Source organism: Equus caballus, chromosome 9 (assembly GCF_041296265.1).
Source record: "Equus caballus isolate H_3958 breed thoroughbred chromosome 9, TB-T2T, whole genome shotgun sequence".
NCBI classification, from domain to species: Eukaryota; Metazoa; Chordata; class Mammalia; order Perissodactyla; family Equidae; genus Equus; species Equus caballus.
In genome coordinates, this window is record NC_091692.1 from 24,095,116 (window position 1) to 24,120,481 (window position 25,366).

At 40.6% G+C, this 25,366-nt stretch overlaps 1 protein-coding gene across 1 annotated transcript in view; it reads left to right on the forward strand.

Annotated features, from left to right (window-relative positions):
- CA8 (carbonic anhydrase 8) overlaps positions 1-25,366 on the forward strand; it is a 103,135-nt gene that overhangs the window by 44,974 nt on the left and 32,795 nt on the right. The window contains exons 4-7 of the mRNA XM_001496473.7: positions 13,013-13,108; positions 20,329-20,391; positions 23,794-23,842; positions 25,233-25,345. Of these exons, the coding sequence (XP_001496523.1) occupies positions 13,013-13,108; positions 20,329-20,391; positions 23,794-23,842; positions 25,233-25,345 (321 nt within the window). The remainder of the gene's footprint in view (positions 1-13,012; positions 13,109-20,328; positions 20,392-23,793; positions 23,843-25,232; positions 25,346-25,366) is intronic.

The following is a 25,366-nucleotide window of genomic DNA, read 5'->3' on the forward strand; positions in this document are numbered from 1 at the left end:
TTTCAGATAAATGCATTTTATTGTAAATTGTAATATTTTGGATACTGTAATTGGATTTAAAAAATATTGTTCCTGAAAATTAGGTTATTAGATAATGTATTAATTGTAGAAAGTTGGAGTATGAAATTGACAATGGTATTTCACAGAGAAGTGAAATAGTGCTGAATTTTGAGTTCACTTAAAAATTGCTTTATCTGCATTCTTATTACTAAAAAGAACTTATTACTATACTTAGCACCAATTTACGTGAAACAGTTAAAACACAAACCAAATTTGCCACACTTTCAAAGATTATAGAAAGACATGTTGTTTTAGTGCATTGTGTATTAAGAAGTTTGGACTGTACTCTGCAGATGGTAAGAAGCCTCGGGTGACCTGTCCCAGGAGGGTGACATGATCAGATTTGCACTCTATAACTACGAGATGAAGAATGAATTTGAAAAGCCAACTTTGGAGGCATGATGACTAGTTAAGAGACCTGAGCCATAATTCTATCAATAGATTATGGATATCTAAACTAAGGAATTGCCCATAGGAATAAGCCAAGTGAATGGATTTGGGAGATTTTAGGGAGGTAGAAAATGGCAGGACACAGCTCTTGGTTGTTTGTAAGGGAAGAGGATGAAGGAAGAGATTTCTAGCTTGGGTTTGTAAACAGAGCTAGCAGCAAAGAGGGGGACATAGGTCTGAGGGGTGGCGGAGAGACTTCAGTTATGAAATGCTAATTTCAGAATATTTCAGTAGGCAGTTTAGTAAAGGGATCTCGATTCAGTACAGAAATTTTGGTTAAAGATGTTGACTTTGGAATCACGGGCATAGAGATGACAATTGAAGACATGGGAGTGGATAAGCTCACCTAACAAGAATATGCTTAATGAGAATAGAGGAGATGAGAGGATAGAACCACCATTCAGGGGGTGTCAGGGGAAGGGAATCAGTAAAGGAGCACGAGATGAAATAGCTATCGAGGAGGAGGAACCCTAGAGAGTGTGATGCCATGGAATCCACAGGAAGGGGGCAGTTCGAGAAGAATGCACATGGTCTCAGATGCTGTAGAGTTGTCAAGTAAGCCAACGCCAGAAAGGTGTGATTTAGCAGAAGAAGGTTCCTGGTGAACTTGGGGAGAGCAGTTTCACTAAAGTGATGGGGACGAGAGATGGATTTCAGTGGATTGTGGAGGAAAAGGGCAGGGAGGAAGTGGTTATGGGGAGTGTAGATAAGTTTTTGAAAAAGTCTGCCAAGAGAAAGTAGTAGGAGGGTATGCGAGGTCAAGAAGGGTTTGCTTTTTTTTTAAGATGAGAAAAATCTGCACGTATTTAAATAATGATGAGAAGGAACTAATAGAGAGGGAGACATCAAGTCAAAGGCTCTGGAGAGTAAGGAACTGATGGACCAAAGACCCTCGATTGGGGGGCGGGGGGAGAATGGAGCAGAGCAGAGGCAGGTGTGGGCTACTAGACAAGAAGACTGACAATTCAACCATCATGTCAGGAGGAAGGAGGAAAGGATGGCGGGATGTCCTGGCAGGAAGAAGAGACCATTCCTTGCTGATGGTTTTATTTTCTCTTCCAGGCAGGAGATCTTGGTGTTAGAATATAAACTATGTACATGAGGGTTGCAAACTGGTGGCCTTCGTGGCTGGATTTAGGGATGGATCCAGCTGGAACTGTGTTTTTTAAATTTTGGAATTTAATCACCGTTGGGTAGGGTGCCGATTTCTGGTTTTCACAGCTCTCCCTCTCCTTGCTTCATCCTATACTTTCCCTCGTTTATCAGCCTAATTCCTGGAGTCCTTTTGATTTGTGCTTCTGATGAAAGTCATCTGGCTTTTTATAAGGGAAGGCATTATTACTTATCTTTAAACCTTAAGAAAATAAGTAGGTGAGTTCAGGCAGCATGATGAGAAAATGACCAAACTGAAGGTAGATGAGCACAACTTTGTTTTCAAAGACCACACTCTTGAAATACAACCCTGCCTAACTTTCCACTGGCACCTCCTGCTTCTCTCCACTCTTGATTGGCTCCGGCCAGCGCTTACTTGATATTTACCAGGAGCTTTCCAGATAGTATCTCTTGGCCTTGTAATGGCCTTAGACATTAGATAGTGTGATCTCTCTTTTACAGCTGAGACTCTGAGAGCTCAATTTGCTTTCCCAGGAGCTCGTAGTGAGTAAGAGTGTTCATTCACACCAGGTGTGCACTCAGCACCGTGTGCTATTGGCATCGGGCACAGCCCAACTGGATTACTGGCTATTTTGTTGGCTGCACACTCTCCATTCCTTTTCTCTGGTTTTCTTTGTCTATGGAGAACACTGTTTGTCATTTCTGCACGTATTCTGTGAATACTCACACTGAATTCCACCCTGATCAGTCTTCTTCCACCCCCCATCTTTGGAGAAGAGAGCTGGCATGCAGGTAATGGAGCCATACTGCCTGGTCCGTGTCCTGGCTTTGTTGCTTCTTAGCTGTGTGACCTTGGGCAGACTACTTCACCTTCTGTGCCTCCATTCCCTTCTTGTTAAGATGGGGTGTTGGTGACACTCACAGCCTCTGCTGTTATGAAGATGACAGTGTGGGTTGAGTGAGGTAATATTAAAATATAAAGAACAGTACCTGGCAGAGAGTGTGACATCAGTGCTCATTAAATCAATACAAATATCCAAAGCATCTGCTATCATTTTTATTGCATGCTAACCCATCTCACTCATCTTTTTTTCTGTTGAATTATCAATTTTATATTTTTAGTTATTCACATCTTGAATTCTTTTATAAAAAGATTTGAGGTCTTTGTGTTTTTAATGTTGGAAGCAGTGAACGCTAAAACCCTAGATATTATCGGTGCTCAATAAATGTTTTGATGAATGCTGCTGTCATTTCAGAACTCTTTTGTGAAATGTAGTTCTCAGTGAGGGGCAGAAGGGGAGAGAATACAGCCATTATTCACTGATTGACTGTACAGACCGAACAGATGCAATCTGTAAATGGCATGTTCTGTAATACCAAGACCCTTTGACAGTCTCTTTCCCTTCTTTATTTTATAGAATAACAAATGAAATATAGAGAATTTAAGTTACGGCAATTTAATTTCAGCCATAACCCACAATTGAGATTTTCTTTTTCAGAAAATAAGACAGAAGATATTTCTTGGAAAACCAAGAAACCAGTGTCAAAGAATCAGTTTTAATTGCTTCTAATCTTACATTAAATAAAAAATATTTCAAGATGATATAGTGTTTTTCTTTGATTCACATAACTGATCCAACAAGCCTTTTCCAAACTTTCATAGTGAATTTCCTAAAGGAAGCTTCATTTTTTGGGAGAAGAGCCCTAACAGTGATCCAGCGTCCTGTTCCTAAGAGGGCAGCGATATCAGAGTAAATAACAGGAAATTAGCATTCAAAGAGGAAATCATTCTGCTTTGAAATAAATCCTTTTATAAATTTTTTGAATTGAGGATCCTGAACCCTAAGAACACTATAAATACCTTTTGGTATTAATATATTAATAGATGAGGTTGCTCTGAAATGCTCTTAACACATCCTCCTATTTCTCTTTTACCTATCTCAGAAGATACTCAATTAAGTTTAGGCAAACACAACACGGAGGTGACAGAGATAGAATTTCAGGCAATTTATTTTCCATTCCACGCTGTCCAGCACTTTGTCACTATTATATCTGTCTACACCTTGAATGTCCTTCTCTGAGTAATAGCTGCATAAAATATTGACAACGACATCTTAAAGTGCAGCAGCACCTGAAAATAGTATACACTAAATCTCAATTTGTCTGCCGATGAATGGCTGCTTCGTATGATTACGAGTGGATCTGGAGAGAGAGGGCGCTTTCTCTGCTGTTTTTCAGTTAATGTTCTCATTTTGTTACTCAAACTTTTCACTTCCAGTTTCCTTTTCTTTTTTTTTAATTCTAATACTTAATATCTTCTTTCTTTCAACCCTCAGTATCATAAGTTAGTTGAGACGTTAACCTTATTTTTCCTTTTTCTCATATCATAGGTCTTTCCAAATGCTCTGAGAATGGGTATTTTGGGTGAGATCGAGCATGGGTGAGCCAAGAGACTCAAAATCCACTTGGGGAGCTGCTCAACTCTCCATAGTTGAATTTTTTGGGGACCGAGGGAAGGAAGCGATTAAGCCAAGGCAGGACGCAGAAACCAGGGCCTGCTCTTGATGACTCCTTTTCCTCCGTGAATCTGTACCCTTTTGTGGCCTGCCTCAGAGGAAAGTTCTTGATGACTGCAGTTTGGCAGAAAAATGGTTTTCAGTTTCAGTTGTGTCTTGAGTTCACAGGTGCATTGAATATGTCTGAGCTATCAAAATTTATAGCAGCCTGTGATTCTTTCAGATTTTACTTTTGCTCATTAAAAGAATAGATGAAAAAACTACTAAAAGTGAAAAATGAATTTTGCTTAAACTCAAGCATACTGATTCTCCTTATTAAAAAAAAAAAAAAATCAGAGCCAGCCCTGATGGCCTAGTGGTTAAAGTTTGGCACTCACTGCTTTGGCGGCCTGGGTTCATTTCCTGGTTGCAGAACCACACCAGCCGTCTGTCAGTTGCCAGGCTGTAGTGGCGGCTCACACAGAAGAATTAGAATGACTTACAGCTAGGATATACAACCATGCAGTGGGGCTTTGGGGAGAAAAAAAAGAGGAAGATTGCAACAGATGTTCCCTGAGGGCGAATCTTTCCCTGCCAAAAAACAAAAAAGAAAATCATTTAGCACTCACTTCAGCTATCTTTTGATTTCTGTTTTCTGGTTCTCACTGCCCACCTTCTAGGATGAGTGGCTTTGCCCCACTCATTTTATCCTGACACCTTTATGTTCTGCCTCTGCTCCTTTCATTGTCTTACAACCACCTTCTCAATAATCTTTAAAAAAAAATAGATCCCAAATCTCTTTGTGTCCTCGTTTTCTTTTGTTTCTTTGTAGCTTTGTTGCTGATAGAGCCTTGATACTGTGCACCACACTTTCTTCTAGAAAGTTCTTTTCTCTTTTGTCCTAACAGGATTTTGGAATTTTCTGGGTTTCCTCCTGCTTATTTGATATTCTCCTTTTTCTCATCTCACCATTTCCCAAAGCTCAGTCCTTGCCTTCTGTGGGTCTCCTTGTGACTCGATCCCCAAGTTGAACTGACTGACTCTATAAGGCCATTTCTCTAGATATCTCGGGACGTCTGCAGTCTGCACCTCTAGCTCCTTCTTTTTCAGGCAGTTCTAGTGCTGCATCTCTTACTTATGGGAGACCAGTGTGACTGTTCCCATGTCACTTTCAACTCTTGTCTACAACTGCACTCATTCTACTTTTCTAAGTGATTTCGGATGGAAACCCCAGGTATCCCATTTCCTTCATGTCTGTTGGTTCAAGTTGTATCTCTGTCTCCATATCCAGTCTGTCCATCTGTCCATCAAATGCCTGTCAAGGCCTAGGAGGATAGGTAGAATTTGGATAAATGGCAGGACAGGATGGGGAACAGCATTCCAAGTGAGTGGAACATATGGGGAGGGTGTTTTCCGGGGTCAGGAGCCACACTTTATTTGAGTATTTTGGGGATAAGATGGGAAGGATAGGGTTAGAGAAATTTAAGCCTGCTATGGGTAGGAAATAAACGAAATAGACATTTTTGGACAGAGAAAATGTGGTGAAAGCTGCATGAAAGAGAGATTAGTTGGGCTTTGTACAAACAATTAGGGGTCAGGAGAGGCCTTGGTGAGTTGGAGATAAAGGGAGGTAGGTCCGAGGTCTCAAGCCTGGGACGTTCGGGGCTCCACTGAGAGACAGTGATAGGGTGTCTGTGAAGGGAACTGATGTCAGTTCTGGAAGCATTCAGCTTGAGGTGACATGAAGCCATTTGAAAGGAAATGTCCATTAGGCATCTGAAGATAAGAGAGACTTCACAGAACTTGTGTGAGTGCACAGGGCTGGGGGAAGAAATTTGTGAGTCATAATTGCCTTTTCAGTTTTTACTGCTTTTTCCATTCCTCATGATTCATTCTTTTGTACTTTAATGCTGTCATGTTATTTATGTTAATAGTAAACCTCATTTATCTTGAAGATAGCTTTCTGTTAGGCTGCCATGAAATCTTCAAACTTATTTTTCTTGGTGACAAATAAATGATTATAAGGCTACGGCTTGTCACAGTTTCATAACTTCGGACAAATTTATCTATTACTGTGAGTTAAGTACATTAAGATTAACATTTCACAGGTACTAATGGCAAAGCGGCACAGTCAATTGCAGGAAATTTGAATTTGTGAGCCTATAGCAGAAGCTCAGTCAAAGATTTTCTCTCAAACTGTGAAAGGATGCTTTACAGTTGTCACCCTACCATCAGATTTTTTATGATGGTCATGATGCTGATAGAGTAAGAATGGATCTTTGCTTTTTTATTTCTTTGTAATATATATACTGATACACACGAGGCCACGTATATTGAGGCTTTGGTGGTTGGGGAGTGCTGGAGGTAGGGGGGAGAAAAGGAAGAAGGGAAGAAACACTCCACTTTAATTGTTATAGAAAACCACTTTCTTGTACTCTGACATACCCAGGTTGGGAGGAAGCCCAAACCTTTTGCCTTTTGAGGGAGAGTCACTGAAGGGAGAGCGGAGAACTGCCCGTTGTGTCAGTAGAGTTCTCGTCTCCTTGTTTTACAACTACTGTTGTTGTTGGCCATAGTAGGTGTTTGGGTTCCAACTGCGAGAGGCAGCCCCTCTGCCACCTGCTGTACTGTGTGTTTCCAGGCACTGGGCGCCAGAAGACCTCAGGGCGCTGAGTGCTGCCTGCGGTCACCTTTAGTCCAGTGGACCTGGAAGGAGGGAGGTGAGGAAGAGTGAGACGATCTGAGTCAAGGCAGCAGATGTAGTAATCTTACTAGGTCATCCTTATACTCCTTAGAAATGGTAAGGGCACTTAGACACTGGGGCTTCACTATGAATTGGTAAGCTGCTCTCCATTCTCAAAATTCATCCTGCTTCCATGCCTTTGCTGGCTACATATAACTAATGCTAATGACAGCAAAATGTGGCAGGAAAATAGGAATAAAGAGAGTGCCAGGTGAGGACAGAGAAAGGTGCAAAGAAGCCAAGCTTTTAAGACATAGCTCTCCTTGTGTTACAGAGAGGCTGATGCTCAAAGAAGTTAGTGACTTGTGAAGTTCACAGAGCTAGAGAGTGGAGGAACTGAAACAAGAATCTAAGACTTGTGATCCCAGCTCAGAGATCTTTTACGAGAGCATGTTGCATCTAACGGTTTATCAATAGAGTTGCGAAAGTGCACACCGTTCCCACCTCTCCGTTCTGTACTCTGCTGAGGACCAGTCACCCCCCACAGCCCATCTGTACCGTCAGGCTTTGAAGTCCATCTTCCGAGTCCCCTTGAGTGATAGTAACTGTCTGTGTGGACCTCTGCTAAGCCTCCCTTGGACTTGATGGGCTGCTTCGTCGTTTTCTAAACCATGTCTTTAGTATCATGTGCCTTTCCATTCAAACCCACTTGTCCCAGACAATTCTGGCACACAGATCCTTAATTTGTGCATATGTATTAATAAATTACATTCATGCACTAATATATATTTTATATCTATCTATCTATATAAAATTTATTTTATGAAAGCATAGGAAAATTGAAATAAAAAAGAGGCATTGGATAAAAATAAATGTGAGTTGAAGTTCTAATATGTTCTTTCTGATCATCACTGGATTGCTTTCTCTTCCTCCCACCCCCAATCCCCCACCCCCCCGGCCAAAGGAAGTGTGTTTAGTCTTAGGAGAATAAATTCCAAATATTGTCACTTTAGTTGTTAGAGCCCTTTGTCATTAGTCGTATTGCTACTAGTCTTGTTTGGATTTGAACCTCCTTTCCTTTCCACACTTTTTTTTGTTTTTTTGTATGTATGTATATATATATAGAGAGAGAGAGAGAATATTGCTCCCACTATCTGTTGAGAGAGAGATTGAGAGAGAAAGAAGAATTAAGATTTATTTTAAGAACTGGCAAGTCCGAAATCCATAGAGTAGGCCAAAGGCTGGAAACTCAGGTAGAATTTTTATGTTATAATTTGGAAGTAGAATTGCTTCTCCTTCAGGGGCCTCAGCCTATGCTTGTAAGGCCTTCAACTAGTTGGATGAGGCCCACCCACATTGTGGAGGGTATCTGCTTTACTCGAAGCACGTCTAAAAAATACATTCACAGCAACATCTAGATGGGTGTTTGACCAGAAAACTGGGCACCATAGCCCAGCCATGTTGACACATAAAATGAGCCATCTCACAGCCCTGTCATAACTTTTCAGCCGGAACTTTTGCGGTAGGCTCCTAGCTTATCTTCCCATGTCTTCCCATGTCTGACGCATCCAGTCCATCCCCATACTGCCAAAAGGACCTTTGAAGGAAAGATGTTGATAGGGGAGTTTGATTGATTTAAAGCAGTATAAGTAATAATAATATTCACTGCAATAACATATTGCTTTAATGTTTCCCAAAATACAGTTATGGAAAAATTTAAAGCTGTGCACTTGGAACCTGACTGACTCTCCAGAGTCATCTCTCCTGCCCTGTCAGACATATATAGCCTCGAGCTGTGTGCAAAGGTTCTCTTGGTTCTTCAGATGCACTGATAATTTTCCTGTCTCTATGGCTTTGCTTTAGGGAACTGAGCCAACACTAATAGAAGGCAAAATATAAGATGATAGGAATAAAAAAGGCTACGGGGGAAACAGAAGTCGATGTGAATAGCTCTAGCTTTTGAGATCTGAAAAAAACTTCATTCAGGAGGAAAGAAAGGAAAAGGGTGAGATAGATGGTGTTAGGGGCAGAATTGTGTTTGCCACTGCCCTACCCCGGCCAATTCATATGTTGAAGTCTTAACCCCCCAGGACGTCAGAATGTGACCATATTTGGAGACAGGATCTTTGCAGAAGTAATTAGGTGAAAATGAGGTCACTGGGGCTGGTCCTAATCCAGCATGACTGGTCCCTTATAAGAGGAAGGAATTTGGACACAGACATGCACAGAGGAAAGACGATGTGAGGACACAGGGAGAAGGTGGCCGTGTACAAGCCAAGGAGAGAGGCCTCAGGAGAAACCAACCCTGCCGACACCTTGATCTCAGACTTCAAGCCCCCAGAACGGTGAGGAAGTAAATTTCTATGATTTAAGCCACTCAGTCTGTGGCACTTTGTTACGGCAGCTTTAGCAAACTAATACAGGTGGAGACAGGGAGGGCTCGGGAGCACAGAGTGAGCTCAAGCCGAGAGGCAATAGAAGTGTCAAGTGTGTTATGTTTGTGGGTTGTGCATCTAAGTTACTTCTACGAGGTTACAGCTGATTTCCGGATTGTATTGGAAATTTGCCTGGTACTTGCATTAACCATCCTTTAGTGATGTGGAAAGATGATCTCTAATGATGTTTTGTTTGGTCTTAAAATGAGAGAAAGCGCCTCCAGGAGAAGAGGATTTCTCTGTAAGTACCAGGGTAGAGCTTTGCTTTAAAGCTTGGGTCCCTTGTTGACTGTGAGAGAAGACTCTTTCTGCCGCTGAGCCGCCGTCTCAAGTGATTAAGACCCAGATGGTAGAATGCGCACCAGATGGTGGAACTTCTTTTGCTATTTTCATTTTGTGTTTTTGTGCGAGTCACACAAAAGTCATGGTGATCTTCTTTTATCATTATTAGTGTGGGTTTGTGGAAGTGCCAGCGTTTTCCTTAATTTTTCTTTTCTTTTCTTTCTTTTTTTTTTAAATAGTGTGTATTTTTTAGAGCTGTTTTAGATTTACAGGAAAATTATGAGAATAGTACAGAAAGTTCCCATATAACCCACAACCAATTTTCCCTGTTGTTAACATCTTACATTAGTATGGCGCATTTGTTATAATTAGTGGACCAGTATTGATACATGAATTCTTTATTTTGTTCAATTTCTTTGGTTTTGACCTGATGCCCTTTTTCTGTTCCAAGAGCTCTTGTACCTGTGATACCACTTTACGTCAGCTCTCGTGTTTCTCTAGGCTTCTCTTTGCTGTGACATTTTCTCAGGCTTTCTTTGTTTTTGATGACCTTGACAGGTGTTTTCTTTCTTTTTTTTTTTCTTGGTGAGGAAGATTGGCCCTGAGCTAACATCTGTTGCCAGTCTTCCTCATTTTGCTTGAGGAAGATTGTCACTGAGCTAACACTTGCCAATCTTCCTCTATTTTTTGTATGTGGGACACTGCCACAGCATGACTCGATGAGCGGTGTGTAGATCCACATCTGGGATCTGAACCGGCGGACCCCAGGCCACTGAAGCAGAGTGTGTGAACTTAACCACCATGCCACCGGGCTGCCCTGCCCTTGACAGTTTTGAGGAGAACTGGTCAGGCATTTTGTAGAATGTCCCTCTATTGAGATCTGTCTGCTGTTTTCCTCAGGATTAGACTGGAGTTGTGGATTATTGGGAAGAAGACCGCAGAGGTGGAATGTCATTTTCCTCACACCATGTCAAGGGTCCGGACTGTAAACACGTCTGTGACTGTTGCTGCTGACCTTGAGCACCTGGCTCAGGTGGTGTTCATCAGGTTTCCCTGCTGTGCAGTTACTTTTCCATCCTGTCCTCCTTGAAACAAGGTCACCATGTGCAGCACACACTCAGGGAGGGGGAACCCTCAGTTTTGTAAATGCAAAAAAATGTGAAGCTGTGTTTGAGGAGTAGGTGTGTGTGATGATGCTGAATTATGAGGAGTGTCAAAAAAACACCAAACCAACCATGCTTTTTCAGTTTGTTTTGTTTCAGAAAAAATACCCCATAATGTTGCTAGGAGAAGTAAGAAAAATGTTGATTTGAACTTTGTAATCTGTTGGATAAAAATAGATTTCAACCTTGGGCCTTATTTGTTGACTTAATCGAAGCAATCAGTTCTTATCTGTACCACTGTACACTTATCTGTATCACTGTACCCTTGTGTGTACCACTGGGATGCCTATGCTATTGTTGCAGCCAGAAAAGGAAAGATTAAAATTGGTCTGTCCTTCGTTAGTAATTGAAAGATTGTAGAACATTGTTTTCCTAGAGGCAGTGCCTTGACTGTTGCGTTTGCTGGGCGGTCACAGTCTGGGTGGGTGTTTCATAGCCTGGCCTATCCTGACTTAGCCCTTGTCTTCTAGACAGAGGACTTCCTTACTCCCTCTAGTGGTCAGCCTTATAATCTTGAATTCTAGTTGCACAAATTCAGCAGTCGAAGAATCAAATTTGTGGCCATCCTCGTGATAATTTTCCTTAATATTTTAATATGGATGCTAAAATGACATGGGGATTGAATTTTAGCTGTATCTTTTTGGGTTAGAACTAAGTTTTAACTGAGGCAGTGTTTTGAGTAATTATAACTTGATTAAAAGCTATAGTGATGAAGATAGTATGCCAGGGAGAAGGTTTACGTAGCCACTTTTATGCTAAGAACCTCAGTGGCCATTTGATTTTAACCAAGGGATTGCATTTGGCCTCTTGCTAGTGTTTTATCAGTGCCGTAGGAGCAAGTGCATATGCTAGACAAACTTGAAAGCTACAAAGCTTTATGAGGCTAGGAATGAGGAGTCCTCTAGAGCATTGGTTATGATTCCTTCACAGATAAAATTTTATCTCTAGTGCAGAAAATGGCCTTCTTTTAGAGCCACGTCAGCATTCATTAATTTACCATGGCTTTAAAAAGATGCAGCATTTTGTATAGGATGTGATCTCTGGATGTTCTTAGAGAGTTGAAATAATTGACCAGAATTTGAGACTGGCTTTGTACTATTCTTAGTGGAAATACTGGTACTTGATTATGCAGGAACTAATTCTGTGAATGAGTTCTAGTGTTTGTGCCCAGGTCCGGAGTTTTGTTCCACTGCGATCTAGAGGGGATGACATTTAAGGAAAGACAACTAAATCAATATGAAATCTGCAAGTCTCCTTAAATGTGCTCCTGTAGGACTAAAGCAGAATGTGAGAGGCAGCGATCCTCTAAGCATTGCTTCTGTTCAGAAATAAGAAGGAAGGCCTTATGGGCACGTGAAAAGATGTTCAAAATTGCTAATGATTAGGGAAATGCAAATTAAAACCCCAATGAGATATTACTTCATGCCTGTCAGAATGGCTATTATTAAGAAGACAAGAAATAACAAGTGTTGGAGAGAATGTAGAGAATAGGGAACCCTCATACACTGCTGGTGGGAAGGTAAATTGGTTCAGCCAATATGGAAAACAGTATGGAAATTCCTCAAAAAATTAAAAATAGAACTGCCATACAATTCAGCTATTCCACTTCTGGGTATTTCTCCAAAGAACATGAAAACACATTCAAAAATATATGTGTACCCCTAGGATCATTGCAGCATTATTCACAATAGCCAAGACTTGGAAACAGCCTAAGTGCCTAAGTGCCCATCAATGGATGAGTGGCTAAAGAAGATGTGGTATACATATATATATATATATATATATATATGCAATGGAATACTATGCAGCCTAAAAAAAAGATGAAATCTTGTTATTTAGGACAACACGGATAGACCTTGAGGATATTATTCTAAGTGAAATAAGTCGTACAGAGAAAGATAACTACAATTTGACTTCACTCATATGTGAAAGATAAATAAACAAACACAGACATACAGAGAACAGATTGGTGGTTACCAGAGGAGAAGCAGGTGGAGGAAGGGTGAAAAGGGTAAAGGGACACATGTGTATGGTGATGGATGGTAACTAGACTTTTGGTGGTGAACACGATGTAGTCTATGCACAAGTTTAAATATAATGATGTACACCTGAAATTTACATAATGTTGTAAACCAATCTGATCCCAATAAAAAAAGAAGGAAGGCATTCCTACAGAAAACTGGTATTAAAGCAGTTATCTATTTGTGTCTTTGTGATACTCTTGTTGCATATGATAAAGTATAGATACAGTTAAGGAGAAGTTGATATGTTGTTGTTTTTCTAAACAGAAGTATATTAAGTAATGAGGTGACCTGTCTATTGCTTACCCAGCTCCATCTGATCCACTGGAACTCCACCCTGTTCAGCAGTATTGATGAGGCTGTTGGGAAGCCCCATGGGATCGCCATCATTGCTTTGTTTGTTCAGGTAAATGGTCTCCAGCTCTAATTGTCGTATTTTTTAGAGGTGCTTATTTCACATTCATTTTGCAGAATGTTTTTTGTTCTGTCTCAGTTTTATTACTTACAGGTGACATTAAACACATATACAGAGAACACTGATAATTTCAAAATAGAAAACTAGATCTTTGTGGGTCATGAGAGAGCAGCAATATTCATTGGTAGAACATCATTCATTTACTCATTAGAAATTTTCTTCAGAGAGGCATTCAAGGTCTTTGGAGAAATGATTTAGAAAATGTCTCCTGGGGCCAGCCTGGTGGCACAGTGGTTAAGTTTGCATATTCTGCTTTGGCAGCCTGGGATTTACCAGTTCAGATCCCGGGTGCGGACCTAGCACTGCTTGGCAAGCCATGCTGTGGCAGGCGTCCCACATATAAAGTAGAGGAAGATGGGCATGAATGTTAGGTCGGGGCCAGTCTTTCTCAGCAAAAAGAGGAGGATTGGTGGCAGATGTTAGCTAAGGGCTAATCTTCCTCAAAAAAATAAAAAAATAATAAAAATAATAATACAATACAATAAAATAAGCATACAAATAACTGAGTAGTCATATATAGAAAGGAAGAGGACATGTTAGTTTCATCTTTGGAGTTGGTACTCAATAAATACTTGTGAGTGGAATTAAATGTGGTAACAACATTTTCACTTACTGATTATTAGCATATAAAAGGTGACGTGGACTGAGAGAGCACTGGATTGGAAGCCAAGACTCTTGGAATGAGCATCAGTATTTCCTGAAACCAACTCATTATTGTAGGCAAGGGAAGCTTGAAAGCATGCATACTTGTTTTAACTTTCCATAAATTTGCTGTGGGGAAAAATTCAGGATATCTGTGTGAAAATGCCTTCCTCAGGAGAGAATAGAATTGCAGAAAGTATAAGAGCAAAAGTTCACGAAGGAAAGTAGGACTGATCAGGAGTACCAGCTGAAGCAGAGAGGAGAGGAAGTCTTCCTGCGGGTCTTGCACTTAGGCAAGAGGAGAGGGAGAATGGAGCAGAGGAAGCGGAAGGCAGTGAGGGTAGACTTCCCTTCAAGAAACTGGAGGAAAGGGAGACAGGGTAATGGCTAGTGGTGATGTGCAGCAAGGGTCTGTTTGTTTTATTTTGAGATCTGAGATCTGCCTATGTTTTTATTCTGAGCAAAAAGAACTAGTGCAGAGGTAGAGTTTAAAAATATCGGAAAGAAAGGGGATAATTGATGTAGGAAAGTCCTAGAGGAGCCAGGAGGGCAGAGGATGGAGAGGTTTTGTGGTTGGACTAACCTCGGATAGGAGGGGACACACCCTTTCTCCGAAATAGAGGGCTGGGAGGAAAGGGTGGGTACAAATGGGGCGAATTAGTAGGTGAAGAAAGACAGGAAATGGGGGGACTTCATGCTTGATGACCTTTATTATCTTTGAGACACACGAAGCAAAATTATTTATAGAGCAAGGGAAACATGGGTGTGGGATTGGGTTGTGAAATAGTCTGGGGGGAGTGATAATAGACTTTACAGTCACTGTGGGAGACTCACTTCAGATTGGACATCCCAGATGGTACAGGACAATGTATTGTGGATTGTTCTCTATCCAGGTAGAGGAGTAGAGAATTCTAGAAAATTGTTGCATTGACCCATTGAAGAACAGATGATTTAGGAGGACAAAAGGCTTAGAGAATTGAGAGTGGTTGAAGAGATGCCATTCAGTATAGGCAGGAAGGGAAAGAGACAAAGCCAAGAGACTCTTAAGAGCCTTGGCCCCTTGTGGTCAGTGAATGGGAAGAGAGAAAAGAGAGGCAGACCAGGATGGATGAGAAGTTATGGTCAGAGGGAATGGTCTTTTGGAGCTGGGAACACAAATCTAGAGTCTGTTCTCAGGATTGGTTTGCTGAGATGGAATGGGGCTGAAAGCCATAGACTGAAGGGTAAACAGGCCAGGCAGGGGACAGGTCACCCATAGGGATGTTGAAATCCTCCAGAGTGACAGCAGGAGATGATGACTACGAGGGAATGACCAATGGGTTATTCTTTTTAAAACTTTGCAGCAGATTAACTTTGCAACAAGTAGAGCATGATAGTATCAGAGTAGGATGGTCTACTCAGAGAAGGGTGGCCTAATGCATGTGGGTCAGAGTACCCAACTGAAGGGAACAGCAGGGCTCTGACAACAGCTTTCAGTCTTGTCTCTGAGGGAGGATGCACAGTGTCCACTTGGAAGGCCTGGAAGAGATGTGGCCCTGGGCAAACCTGAGGGAGTTCACGCAGACCAGGAGGTGATGGGAGAGCTTGTCAAAGACGGGGAGTCATCCCCATGTTCTGGAGGGCACAGTGGAAAATGAGAGGAGATTAGAGTTAGAAATGGAAAAATACAGGGCCATGCAGGGCTGAGGTTCCAGGAGAGGAAACTTCCCAGAAGGTTTGCATTTTGGGTGATGGTGAAAAAGTGGCAAATGTGAGAGATAAGAACTTAATTGGTCTGATGATTCCTAGTGGACTCTTGGCACCAGGTTGTGTTGCCACCTGGATTGCTAGAGGATTTTAGGGGCTGGGATGTGCAGAGTATCATCTATACTTGCTTTTTGGTTGTTGCAACCTCTTCATGTAGAAGTTTGGCAAAGAAGGAAAGGAATGAGGGCTGACGTCAGCATCATGGCAGAGTGAACTTGCCCGGGACTCTCTCCTCTCCAACATACAACAAAAAGGGGCAACCATTCTCCAACAGAAGACATCCTAACAACACAAAAACCTCGAAGAGACATGCAGCCACACCACAGAGGGCGGAGAGGCTGGATTCCCCCCTCGGAGGAGCTGGAATGGGGTATGAGAGAACTTTACTTCCTCCTGTGAAGACTCTGGATCGCTGCTGCGGGAGGGTCCATGAGAGAAGGAGTCGGGGAGGGGTTGTGTGTCTGCAGGATCACCCAGGACTCCCACCGGCTCTTGTAGCCTAGAGGGAAGCCCTCTAATGGGGTGAAAGTTTTCATGTGGGGTGACCTCATCAAGCCAAGACCCTAGGAGACTAGATAGTGAGAGCTGATCGATAAATCCTGCACTGCACATGGGAGAAAGCACCCCTCCCCCTACTTGCCCTGCACCATCTCGGCTAAAGGTGGAGGGCTCAGAATATGTGGCTCTCGACCCCCACCCAGTGGCAATAGGCTGTACCTGCAACTGAATAATATCAGAATGAGAAAAAGCCGACCTTCCAACGTCAGACACTACATCAAATCTCCTGACCAGAGGGAAAATGACAAGCACCCAGAACTCAGCCCTGAGGACACAGAAATATGTAAGCTAAATGACAGCGAATTCAAAACAGCTATCATCAAAAAACGAGGTAAAAGAAAATGTAGAGAAACAATTCAACGAGTTCAGGAGCTACTTCACAAAACAGATTGAAACTATAAAGAAGAATCAATCAGAAATATTAGAGAGGAAAGACACAATGGAAGAGATAAAACAAAATACGGATTCCCTGAATGCTCGTGTGGACATCATAGAGGAGCGAATTGGCATAATTGAAGACAGACATGTTGAGATGCTCCAGATGGAGGAGGAGAGAGAACTGAGACTAAGAAGAAATGAAGAAAGTCTCTGAGAAATATCTGACTGAATGAGGAAATGCAACAAGAATTATAGGTCTTCAAGAAGGTGAAGAGAAGGAGAATGGAGCAGAAAGCGTGTTCAAAGAAATCACAGCAGAGAACTTCCCAAATCTAGGGAAAGAGAGGGAAATATGTGTGGAAGAAGGTTCCAGATCTCCTAGATTTGTCAATGTAAAAAGACCTACTACAAGGCGTATAGTAGTAAAACTGGCAAAAATGAGTGACAAAGAAAGAATACTCAGGGCAGCAAGGCAGAAGAAAATAACCTGCAAAGGAACTCCTATCAGGCTTTCAGCAGATTTCTCTGCAGAAACCTTACAAGTTAGGAGAGAATGGAATGACAATTCAAAACTTTAAAAGACAAGAATCTTCAGCCCAGAATACTCTATCCAGCAAAAATATCCTTCAGATTTGAGGGAGAAATTAAATCTTTCCCAGACAAACAAAAGCTAAGGGACTTCATAGCCATGAGATGCCCGCCCCCCCCCCCCCAAGAAATCCTCAAGAAGGCCCTTGTACCTGAAAAAAGAAAAAAAGGGGTCACAAAACACAGAGTAAGGAGATAAATAGGTAGACAGAATCAGAATAGGATAGCAAATATTCAACTACAGCATTAGGCTAAACGGAAGGAAAACACCAAAAACGAAGACAGTCTTGTCACTTTAACCACAAACTCACAACACAAGTTGTAATAAGATATGAGAAAAACAACTTAGGAGGGGCAGAGGAAAGGGATTGAATCAGTTCAGACTAAGGAAATAAGAGGCCATCAGAAAATGGACTACCTTTTTTTTTTTTTTTTTTTTTGAGGAAGATTAGCCCTAAGCTTACTGCTGCCAATCTTCCTCTTTTTGCTGAGGAAGACTGGCCCTGAGCTAACATCCATGCCCATCTTCCTCTACTTTCTATGTGGGATGCCTACCACAGCCTGGCTTGCCAAGCAGTGCCATGTCTGCACCTGGGATCCAAATTGGCGAACCCCGGGCTGCTGAAGCGGAACGTGCAAACTTAACCACTCCGCCACTGGGCTGGCCCCAGAAAATGACTATCTTATACACAAGATTCTGAATTCAAGCTTCGGGGTAGCCACTAAACAAAAAGCAGAACAGAGACAAAAAATAAATAAGGAAAAAATGGAGAAACACATCATAAAAAACTACATAATACAATGGGTAGACCAAAACACACAGGACAAAAAACACAGGAAATGCATGCAGGTAAACCAGAAAATGGGTGATATAATGACGGCATTAAGCCCTCATATGTCAATAATCATCCTAAACATAAATGGATTGAATTCTCCAATAAAAAGACACAGAGTGGCAAGATGGATTAAAGAACAAGATCCAACAATTTGCTGCCTCTAGGGAACACACCTCAGCTCCAATGACAAATACAGGCTCAGAGTGAAGGGGTGGAAGACAATACTCCAAGCTAATGGCAAACAAAAGAAAGCAGGTGTCTCAATACTTATATCAGACAAAGTAGACTTCAAGATAAGCAGGTAAAGAGAGACAAAGAGGGGCAGTGTGTAATGATCAAAGGGGCACTCTATCAAGAAGAAATAACGCTTATAAATATCTATGCACCCAACACAGGAGCACCAAAGTTCATAAGACCTATTAACAAACTTAAAAGAAGATATTAAAAATAGCACAGTAATAGTAGGCAAACTCAACGCTCCACTCACATCAATGGATAGATCATTCAGACAGAAAATCAGCAAGGAAACAGTGGAATTAAACAAAAAGCTAAACCAGTTGGACTTAATAGACATATATACAACACTCCATCCAAAAACAGCAGGATACACATTCTTCTCCAGTGCGCCTGGAACATTCTCAAGGATAGACCATGTGTTGGGAAACAAGGCAAGCCTCTATAAATTTAAAAAAATTGAAATAATCACAAGCATCTTTTCTGATTATAATGCTATAAAGCTAGAAATTAATTACCAGGAAAGGAAAGAGATAGAGCAATAACTGGAGTTTGTTGCAAGATATAAAGTTTTACACACAAAGTAAAGAATCTTTATAGATGGAAAGAGCCAATAATAGTTATTAAGTGCTACTATACATAAAAACTGTATTTGATGCCGTATGGCATTCTGAGTAAGAATTACAATGGGTGATGTTAATTGAATTACAACACACCATGTCCGATTCTAAGTTCTTTGTTTGATTGAGTCTTATCTTCAACTGTATCATTTTTATCCTCCTAACTGTATAGATGAGGAAGCTGAAGGACATACAAGTTAAGTAAACTTGCCCAAAACTAAAAAGTCACACTCAGAACTCAGGCAGCCAATGCAAATGCCCTTGCTCCTGCACTACCACATTGTGTTCACATGTGGACTCTTCAAAGAGTTATCATCTGACAGGAGATGCACGAAATGAAAACAGACCCCAGCTGTTGGCCTAGGCATTCAAATGCTGCATCATGGTTAAACCGATAAAACCAAGAGAGGTCCATTTCCCCTGAAGATCGGGTGAGGGCTTCTGCCTAAAGGGCCAGGCTTTTGCACTCATGAGTACATTTGCCTTAGGCATTTTTTTTTAACTTTAGAGAATTCATTTTCTGTTTTTACAGCCTATCTAGGGAATTACAGCCACTTGGAAAATAGTTAAAGTCTTGATTATTTTGAACTGACTGACCAACTTAGATGACGTAAGTTTCTTGTCTCTCTTCCTTCCTCTTTGGTGCCCTTTCTCCTAGTCTGTTTCACAGTTGGTTCACCTGGAGAGAAACAGAAACAGAAACTGTGAACATGTTGACAGCTACTCTAGCTCCTTATTGGTCATTCTCCGAAAATTTATTGGAAGAGAAAAAGTGAATGATAACAATGATTGTTTGTCTGAGGTTATAAATTCTCTCTATTACTGTCCTCCATTATCATGGACTGTCAAAACTTGGTTGAAAAGTGGAAATCAGATTGTATTAATAATTTTTAAAGTCAAGAATACTTAATATCAGACTTTTTTAAAGTCTCAAATTCTTTGGAGCATTTTATACACTAAAAATATGTAATGATATATAATGTTTTAAAATACAAAGCTATGAACAGCTTATTGTGATTTACTTAATGAAAAGGTGATTATAGAATTGTGTCCAGTGGCAATCAAGGAATTTCCTGATTTTGGTGATGTTAACATGAAATTACATGCTCACTTTTCTGAGTTAATAAAATTTTTTCAACATTGATAAAATCTTTATAACAGTGATCTAGAAATGCCAAAGGTAAAAAGAGGAGAGTTTGGGCAGGTGATGAGTAATTTTAATTCAGAAATATCCTTGAAATGTTTACATTGCAGTATTATATCATTTGATATATAGAGCACAGTGGGTGATACCTGTACACAGCAAGATGAATTTAGAATGGATTCTTGGAAATGTCCAAGAGCATATCTAATCCTTTATTTACTAGCTTCTGTTACAACTTTCATTGCGTTAAGTAGATGTTGACCTGGTTATTAATAAAAAGGTCATTTAATTACTCCCCAAGAAAGGCATTCAGGTGGACTTGAGCCTTGCTTCTGTTAGTTATTTTGAGTAAAAGCTAAGCATTTAACAATTTTGTGGTTATGGATCACGCTTTACATATTTCAGATAGGAAAAGAGCATGCAGGCCTGAAGGCTGTGACTGAAATCCTCCAGGATATTCAGTATAAGGTAAGTCGTTACTTAAGAGAAAATAAAATTACTGGTTGTATAAGAGCTCCCCAAGACCACCCTCAGGCTCGGTGATTCACTAAAAGGACTCACAGAAAAGCCATTCTTCTCGTGGTTGTGGTTTATTACAGTAGAAGGATACAGGTCAAAAATCAGCACAGTGAAAAGATGCATGAGGCAAAGTCCAGGAGAAACCAGGCATGAGCTTCCAGGTGTCCCGTCCAAGCAGAGTCCCATGGAGATGCACCTAATTCTCCCAGCAGCATGTCACAGCATGTGCAAGGGGTTGCCAACCAGGGAAGCTCACTTGAGCCTTGGTGTCCAGGGGTTTTATTAGGGGTCAGTTATGTAAGCATGCAGTGCCTGTGTGAGTGACCTCAGCTACTCTGCTTCCAGCCCTCCCACCCTCACCCTGAGCAACACCAGGCATTCACTATCAGTCACATTGTCAGGATAAATTTTATCTGGTTGAACTTGCACAGTATGGCACAAGGCCTTAGGCATACAAACGCAAGTGTTCACCATAAATCTAGTGTGGTTCAAGGACTCAGGGGCTATTTACCAGGAGCCAGCCAAGGACCATTCTTGAAGACAGGCCTTATTTTGGAATGTGCAGGATTTGAGCAACCCAGGCCTGCTGAGTTAACCCTTTCCACGCATTAGTTATAGGAAAATTGTGTAAATGAAACAAAAATTGTGGCAACCATACTTGACAGTATTTACGTAAAACAAAAAAAGACAGTGCACATAAGCCATAAGGTAATATATTCAAGATAAGGTGGTTTAGCTTGCTCTGACCTTGTAGTGATTTGGCCCAGTATTGATGGGAAGCCAAATTCTGTTACATACAATATACACCTTTTTTTTAAATTGAGGTCATAATAGTTTATAACATTGTGAAATTTCAGTTGTATGTGATTATTTGCCCATTACTATATATATGTGCCCCTTTACCCCTATGCTCGCCTCCCAACCCCCTTCCCTTGTGGTAACCACTAAACTATTCTCTTTGTCTGTGTGTTTCTTTATCTTCCACATATGAGTGAAATCATGCGGTGTTTGTCTTTCTCTGTCTGGATTATTTTTCTTAATATCATATCCTCAAGGTCCTCCATGTTGTTGTGAATGGGATGATTTTTTTTTTTTTCAAAGATTTTACTTTTTCCTTTTTCTCCCCAAAGCCCCCCTGGTACATAGTTGTATATTCTCTGCTGTGGGTCCCTCTAGTTGTGGCATGCAGGACGCCACCCCAGCATGGCCCGATGAGCAGTGCCATGTCCGCGCCCAGGACTCAAACCAACGAAACACTGGGCCACCTGCAGCGGAGCGCGCGAACCCAACCACTCAGCCACGGGCCAGCCCCGATTTTGTATTTTTTTAATAGCTGAGTAGTATTCCGTTGTGTGTATATATATATTTACCATGTCTTCTTTATCCAGTCATCAGTCAGTGGGCCCTTGGGTTGCTTTCCCATCTTGGCTATTGTGAATAATAATGCTGCAATGAACATAGCGGTGCATAAATCTCTTTGAATTATTGATTTCAAGTTCTTTGGATAAATACTCAGTAGTGGGATAACTGGGTCATGTGGTATTTCTATTTTTCATTTCTTGAGAAATCGCCATACTGTTTTCCACAGTGGCTGCACCAGTTTGCATTCCCACCAGCAGTATATGAGTGTTCCCTTTTCTCCACAGCGTCTCCAACATTTTTTTTTTTTTTTTGTCTTGGTTTTTATCGCCATTCTAATGGGTGTAAAGTGGTATCTTAGTGTAGTTTTGATTTGCGTTTCCCTGATCATTAATGATGTTGAACATCTTTTCATGTGCCTGTTGGCCATCTGTCCAATGGAAAAATGTCTGTTCGTATCCTCTGCCCAATTTTTGATCAGGTTATTTGTTTTTTTGTTGTTCAGTTGTATGAATTCTTTATATATTATGGAGATTAACCCCTTGTCGGATGTATGATTTGCAAATATTTTCTCCCAGTTGCTGGGTTGTCTTTTCATTTTGATCCTAGTTTCCTTGCTTTGCAGAAGCTCTTTAGTCTGATGAAGTCCCATTAGTTTATTTTGTCTTTTGTTTCCCTTGTCCTAGTAAACATGGTATTCAAAAAGATCCTTCTAAGACCAATGTCAAAGAGTGTACTGCCTATATTTTCTTCTAGGAGTTTTATGGTTTCAGGTCTTAACAGTATAAGCCTTTTATGCTCACACTGAGTCAGTTGAATCTGAGTGGTCTTGGTGGGGGAGTAGTTTGATCTTGTATGGCTACTGGAGATGCAGCACAGGGACCCAAAGACCCAAGGCCAATTCTAAAACCAATCTGGGAAGGAAGTCTGATTAGCTCTACACTAGCACAAGCCCAGGGCACCTTGAACCAGGCAAGAACCTCTATTGGAGATGTCTTGAGCAGGCTCAGAATGAATCCAGCTACCAAGGGAAAGCACAGGCTAGTCAAAGAAGCTGGTAGAAAGGGATCCAGCACACATTTTGACTGACATTTGTCCAATAGAAATGGGTCGAGAAATTTTTCTTTATTTCTTCAGCTAATAAGACATCAGCCATTCTGAAATGCAGGAGGAAGGTTGGAGACAAGAAAGCTGGATTCTTTAGTGTGTCAAATAGTCCCTAAAAGTAAGAAAGAAACTTCGAGATTATGCATTAACTCTCTCCATTATGTCTGCGTTAGAAATCTTATAAGAGACATCCCACTGCCATGCTGGGTCTGTTTTCCTCTAAAGCCAGAGTAATTTAAATGGCACTACTTAAAATAGTGATCATAAACGTGAATTGTTGAATAATGGCACAAATATTTTATTGAAATTTAAATCTAGCTTTGATAGAAGTTGATTGAAATTAAATGTTTTCATCCGAACATCCTTTCTCTCTCTCTGGAGGAGACCATCCAGAGTCAATCCCAGAGCTGAGTTACCATATCCAAGTGGGACCAAACATAATTTTGGGAGCCTGGTGGTAATGCCAAGCAAGTTAGGAGCTGAGGTCAGTGCAACTGGAGGAAAGCCCTTTCAAAAGAATTCCGAGCCAGCGTTCAGGTGTTTTACCTCAAGGCCCAATCTCTGGGATGGAGCGCTAGGAGCAGGAAAAGTAGCTGACGTGGGACAAACAGACACTAGATGGACAGTTGTAACTTTCACACCAGGAATTACAGGGAAAATTGAACTGCAGTAGCAAAGAAAATAGCCGTAGACACAGAGCAGGAGTATGTTGGAACCAGACACTGTTGCTCCAGTGAGAAGACAGAATGAGATACCCACAAATCTTTGGGGTCCATTGATGCCTTTCAGACAAGACTTCAACTTGGATTTTTAGTGCTAATAAAGTTTTTATTCTAAAATTTCTAAATTTTACAGTAACTTGGGGTAAATTTTTTTCTGTTTCAGGGGAAGTCCAAAACCATACCCTGCTTTAATCCTAACACTTTATTACCAGGTAAGTATTCATCTGATTGCATAAGGTCAATTTTAACTGGGTTGATATGACTGTGTTGTGTCCGTCAGAGTGTAGATAACTATATATTATTAGTTGATAAAGTTTCTTTACAATTTATCTTCTCTGTAGTAGGTACCAGTTTCAAATTGCTCTAAACATGGGAGTAAACCTTTTACAATAATAAATACTTTGCCACTAGTTCCATTAATCCATGAAGAGTTTTCTTTGGATTTTCATTTGTAAAAATTGCTACCTCTATGTCCAGCAGTAGCATAATAACATAACCTTGATGTGCTTCTCAGATTGATGAGTGAAGTTCTTATTAATCTCTAGAGTGAGTATATCTAATTTTATAAGGTAACTTATCTCTTTGCAATGGTACTGTTATTTAGCTATTATTCTACATATTTAAGTATGCCCCAAAAGGTAAGAATTGTGTATAAATTACTCAGAATATAGTCTGTAGTTATTTCAGGTTGTTTTGTACAGAATTTGGGTCTTCACTTTTCTCTGCCTAAATTATGTGAAATTTCTTAGTGTTTCAAACAAAAGCGAATAGGTTGATGCATTGAATCTTCTACTTTCTACATTTCATTGCTCTCCAACAAACCAGTTTTTGCCATATGATGAATATTTACGTATCATATTCAATCATGAGTTCCTCTAGTGCAGAGCTAAAAGATTTCATAGGAATGTTTTCTTTTGTCCTATCATAATAAGATTTTAATATTTTTCTGTTGAAAAGCAATGTAGTAGAGGTAGCTAGAACAGAATGATTAAAAACACAGACTGTGAAGCCAGACTGCTTTGGTTCAAATCTCGGCTCTGCCTGTTGTTAGCTGAATGACCTTAGGCAAATTACGTAACCCCCTGTAATTCAATTTCCCCATCTGAAAAATGGGGCTGATAATAGTACCTGTCTCATTGATTTGTTTTGGGAATTGAGTGAGTTAAGGTAAAATACTTAGAATAGTGCCTCATACGTAGTAAGCATTCAGTAAATATTAGGAATAATCAATCAGGTAAATCCTCCAATAAAGTAAAAAGAAAACCATGGGTACACATCTCCTAGAGTGACTAAACTTGATATACATATATATCAAGTTTAAATATCTAAAATTTATTTAGCCATATTCGGGTATGTATAATATATGTAATCCATTGATAGAAATCACTATTAATAATAGAAAAAGAATTTATCATGTTTTTCATTGGTTATTTTCTCCATGATGATTAGTTTAAGGATACACATGTGAGGTTCTAGTTTAAAAATGACATCAGTCTAAGCAGTGTTGTTTGGACAATTTATAATTTTGAAAATTATTGTCGGATCTTCAAAATTCTTATTAACTAACTTGCCTTTCCGTGACGTGGCCACGTGGTTGCACAGACCCCCTGCTGCGTGATTATTGGGTGTACGAAGGCTCTCTTACTATTCCGCCTTGCAGTGAAGGTGTTACTTGGATATTATTCCGATACCCTTTAACTATATCCCAGCTACAGGTGAGTGCATACTTTCAATCT